The sequence below is a fragment of the Artemia franciscana genome, chromosome 20, assembly GCF_032884065.1.
Source record: "Artemia franciscana chromosome 20, ASM3288406v1, whole genome shotgun sequence".
Classification (NCBI taxonomy): domain Eukaryota; kingdom Metazoa; phylum Arthropoda; class Branchiopoda; order Anostraca; family Artemiidae; genus Artemia; species Artemia franciscana.
In genome coordinates this window covers 27,090,333-27,095,585 of record NC_088882.1, presented here as the reverse complement: position 1 = coordinate 27,095,585, position 5,253 = coordinate 27,090,333, and the positions used below count along the sequence as shown (strand labels likewise).

Below are 5,253 nucleotides of genomic sequence, written 5' to 3'. Positions count from 1 at the left end.
TCTCTACTGTCATCATCAAGATTTGAAAATTTGGCAAAAAAATAGGCTAAGAAAGTTTACTCAGAAGATCATACAAAATCATAAGGAGTGAATTGCTGCTGATGCAAAGCAGTAACCAAAGGGTTTCTGGCGCCATATCTCAGCAGCGAATCCCTCTAGACGTGATACCCTGGACCTAATGAAAGAGGATGGTACAAAGACCTCAGAGGCTAAAGAAAAAGCGAATTTTCTCAACTCTAGCTTCAGTACAAATTTGTCCACTCAGCCCATAGCAAACCTTCAAGCCTCTTTACCAGAGCAACCAATCGGAGAGCCAATGTATATGACAATTATAGGTGTAGAAGATGTTCTGAAAAGGCTTAAAAGGCTGGATGCAAATAAAGCTGCCAGCCCAGATAAGCTACAACCCAGACTATTAAAAGAAGCAGATGAATAAATTGCTGAGCCAATAGCAGTGATGTTTGGAATGTCACTCACTTCCAAAGTGCTCCCAAGTGACTGGAAGCAGGCCAACATTAAACCCATCTTCATGAAAGTGAGAAAGGACCAAGCCTGTAATTATCACCATGTAAGCCTTACTTCTGTTGTATTTAAGGTCCTCGGCAGCATCATAAATGATACACTGGTCTCTCACCTTGAAAGAAATCAGTCACTTTCAAAAAGTTGGCATGGTTTCTGTAAAGGTTGCTCAATCAATACATACCTCATTGACTCATATGACTTTGTCACCAGACTCTTAGATGATTGTCTTCTGGTTGATGTTATATTGCTTGATCAAGCAAAAGCCTTTGATAAAGTGCAGCATCAATTTGTTCTCCTGAAAATGGAAGCATATAAGGTGCATTAGGGTATAGCTACCTGGATTGAAGCCTTTCTTACTAGAAGAACTCAGAGGGTAGAAGTATATGATGCCACCAGTAAAACTATTTATTCTGATGAAATTCCTGTCATTATTGGAGCCCACAGGGTACAATCCTGGGACCCACATTGTTCACATATATATTCACGACTGTACAATTCACCTGAAAACCCATTGACACTATATGCTGATGATTTCAGGTTCTTAGGACAGGTCCAAATTAGCCCCAATCCCTCAACAAAGCAAGGAGATTTAGATCAACTATCTAGATGGTCATCTCAGTGGGGTTTGCAGTTTAACTTGTCAAAATGCGAAGTCCTGCATCGTGGACACAGCAATTCTAGACAACCTTACTATATTGGAGATTACCTACTTGAGGCTGTAAGTGAGGAGAAGGACCTGGGGGTTATTGCTGATGATGAACCCAAGTTTCACAGCCACACACAAGCTCAAGCTGCTAAAGCAAACCGAGTTCTAGGACTCATAAAAAGAACGTTTACCACCTGGATGCTGTTTGTGGTTACAAAAGTTTACAAAGCTATTGTATGTACACACCTGGATTTTGGAATGACGATAGCATCTCCCCATAACAAAATGGACGTTAAAGCACTAGAGAGTGTCCAAAGGCGAGCAACAAAGCTCATAACAGCTTTGCAAGACAAGCTGTTTAGGGAACGCATTGTATCCCTCAATCTCCCCACCATAGTGTATATAGAAGGAAGAGAGGAGATGCAATTGCCACTTGCAAACTACTAGAAAACGACCTCTCAAGTCAAGTATTCTCGTCATCCCTTGTAAGTACAACAGGAGGTCACACAAAGAAGCTGCAAGTCCCCTGTTGCCATCAACGTGAGCGCCAACAATTTTTCTCTGTATGCGCTGTCGCTTACTGAAACAGCCTTTTCAATGCCACCATCCAGTCCCAAACCACAAATGCGTTCAAGAAAGGAGTTGATCAGGACTGGGACAATGCAGAGTGTAGACTAACCTGGGATGCCAGACCATAGTCATGTCACACCACCAGCAAGAGGTTTTGCAGGAGGCTCATCACCATCTTATCTCGCTGGACATGTGATTTAAGGTAATAACCAGGCAAAAGAAGCTTTGCCAGGTGGTTAGCCCAACTAGACCTGTGCATCCATTTCCATGCATCATTAGACAGGGAACAATGCCAGAATGCACCTCATCACTGTATTTTCAACATGGAAGTGGTATCCTATAATGGGCTTGGGTTTGACACAAGTGCTTCCCACCAATCTTAGGTCTGTATTCATTCTATAAGTTTACTTTACCTAGCTCAACTACTTTCCATGATAGCAAGAGGTCCCTCAACTAAAATCCACTGTTGTTGAGATTCCTAGATGAGAGGCTTTTTGTGATCTTGAAAAATAGTTACATTAAGAGAGTGAACCTTTCAGGAATGTATTTATAGTCTATGTTATGTGATGAGAAGGTATATTCAAGCTACAATCTCTCAGGCTTAAAAAATTGTATTGAAGGCAGGTTTTAACTTGGGAAAAAATTATGTGTTTAGTCAATTTTGTTTTTGAATCTGAATTTCTTTGGCTCTATGTTTCAAGAACAAAATCGCAGTGATTGAAGAGAATTTAAGCTGTATTAGGAAGTTTTTTTTTTAAGTTTAAGAATCCATTCTTGAACACCTTATAAATCAGGATTTACCAATGTTATGTGGGTCAAGACAATTTTGTGGGATGCTGTTGATCTGCATTGGAAATTTTTGTTATTATAGCACAAAGTTTTTACAATTCTCTCAAAGGTTAGGGCCCTATAGAGAGGGAAGCAATAGAGGTATTCTTTAAAAGAGCTTTTCAGGATATGGTTTTAGGCTTGTGGAAACATACCTGAGAAAGTTTTATTCACCCAACCTAATATTTTCCAAAACGGCAAAAAGTCAATCATTTAGAGTTTTAGCTTTGGTTCTTTTTTTCCAAAACGGCAAAAAGTCAATCATTTAGAGTTTTAGCTTTGGTTCTTTTTTTCAAATTGGCTTTATTTGGCATTATTAATCAACCATTGACAAGAAATAAGCACAAAGATAATGGCAAACCCACAGAGTTATCTAGTTTTTGTATATAGTTGTATGCCTGCCATATTAAGGAGGACTGGGACATCATATGCCTGCCATATTAAGGAGGACTGGGACACAATTATCATTGTTACAATTATTATATTTGGAAAGAGAATGTGATGGTGTATTACTTTTTTGTGTTATGCTTATTCGAACTCATTCCAAATATACTAATTTATGCTCTAGCCTCACCTCTCTCTAATGTGACCATATACATTCCTTGACTGCATGCAGAGCTTGTTTTCCAAGTTTGGATTATTTTTTGTGCTTCTTTCTCATTAACAGTTGGTTCATAATGCATAATAAAGCCAATTCAAATATAAGCGATATTTTGTATATTGCTTAGAGCTATATCTAGACTCAGAAGGGGGGAGGCCTGGGTTCCATTTGCAAGAATAGTGATTTGTAAATCTTGGATGAGCTTTAAAAGGCACATTGCACTGTATAAACATAGCAATGTCTTTTCTCAAATAACCACTATAGCAAGAAATGAGTAATACCACTTGATTCTCTTCAACTCTCTATCCAAATATGATAGATGCTACTGTAACAGTTGTATCTAGTCCCATCCCTCCATCTTCGGAAATAGCCTTACAATATATACATAACTCTATCAATTTTGTTGATTTGCATTACTTTTTCTACTTATTTCTTATGAACAGTTGGTTTATAATACCAATTAATACAAGTTTGGAAACTAAACCAACATCTCCAAAGCTTTGTATATAACCTTGGTAGATATCCAGGTACGAGGAGGGGGGTGGAGGTGGCAAGTTATCTTGACAGTTGTGGATATTATGGTAGCATAGAATATCGAATAGGCACCATTTCTAGGGTAGAAGGCTAAATACCTACTTGTTTGTAGTCGTCCAAGCTTTGACATAAAAAAGTCACTTGAATTTTGGTTCTAGGTTTTGAAAACTTAATTCTCCCACAGTATGATGTGAAAACATAACCTTGCCTGGGTTTCAAGCCTTACCAAGTCTTTTTTTTTCAAAATTTGGGGAAACTTTTCGACAAATATATGGAAAAGTTTTTTTTTTTTTTTTTAATTTGAAACTTACAATTGCCTAGTGTGCTGTTCTGAAATGACAAAGCTGACCCAATAAATACATTTCATACTGTCGGGAACATAGATAACACTGCTACAACTAATTTCTTTGCTCCATTAGAATATAATAGTACCTGTCAGCACTGATGCAAAATATACCAACCTCGTCATGAGGAAAGATCGGGTCAAAAATTTTAGTCCAGCTGTATGTTGAAGAATTAGGACACACTATTTCCCAAAACAGCTGCAATTATCTCAGTACAGTCTTTGAAAATTCAAGCCTCTGCAAAGTTCCATACTAGGTCTTATTGGGATCTGTTTTGAGAAAAACTCTTGTTACATTAGTTGTTCTTGTGATGAGTGTTATACAATATTTTTAGTTTTTGCCTTTAATGTTGTAATGTTTAGTGCTACAAACTTTGTAAAGCTTACTGCATTCAGTATTTATGAATAAAAGAGTTAGGACTCAGGGAACGTATAAGGCTCAGAATTTTTCCCTTGTTTGATCTTACCATCATTTTATGAAAGTTTAACTCTTATACCATCAAATTTCGCCAAAAATTTTTCTTTCTAGATTAGAACTTTATAGAATGGAAAGAGGTTGAGTTAGGTGTCTTTATTCTTCAGTGCTTAACCTAGGTTCTGAATTTTTTTTTTTTTTTTTTCTTAAACTTCCATTCACGCAACTCAACTAATTTCAAAGATACAAAAGATGTCCATCATCTAGGAATTTTCCATTTGACTCATATAGGAAAAGTAATTGTTTTGCACACACTATTTGTTATTTCAATGAAAATAATTAAGCCAGGTGGATGAAACTTCCTGGAGTCTACTCAAATACTAAATCCTGGAAATGTATGAAATTTTTGTTGATTTAGATCTAGCTTGAGTCTATATTTGTTTGGTTTTGTTTTTGTTATATTGTAACCATCCTTGGCTTACCACAGTACTGTTTTGGTAAATATTAACCAAAGTCTAGAAAGTAATTACTTACCTTAGCCCAAATGCTTATTAGAGAGTAATGGTTTACCCAGCTTCTTAGCTTTCAAGCTACTTGCATACTGATCCTGGTTAAAATTCTAGGGTCAGCAAAATGTAGCTGAGTGATGTCCACTGTCTCAAAAGTTCGTACCTTTGAGAAAATCAAATAAAATCTAAGAACAGACCAACAACGTTCACTGTCATTGGCAGGGACTTTTCAAGTACCTGTCTCAAGTTCACCCCCCCCCCTCCCTCTTCAGTTCATGTAAACTT

General features: G+C 37.2%; 1 protein-coding gene across 1 annotated transcript; it reads left to right on the top strand.

Annotated features, from left to right (window-relative positions):
* Nucleotides 1-457: 457 nt before the first annotated feature.
* Nucleotides 458-847, top strand: LOC136040033 (uncharacterized). Its single transcript, XM_065724098.1, has one exon. It carries the CDS (start codon nucleotides 458-460, stop codon nucleotides 845-847), a length of 390 nt encoding a protein of 129 aa, XP_065580170.1.
* Nucleotides 848-5,253: the final 4,406 nt, after the last annotated feature.

Bases quoted from the DNA above. Each gene is read 5' to 3' on its own strand.
- LOC136040033 (XM_065724098.1), top strand. From the start codon at position 458: ATGTTTGGAATGTCACTCACTTCCAAAGTGCTCCCAAGTGACTGGAAG.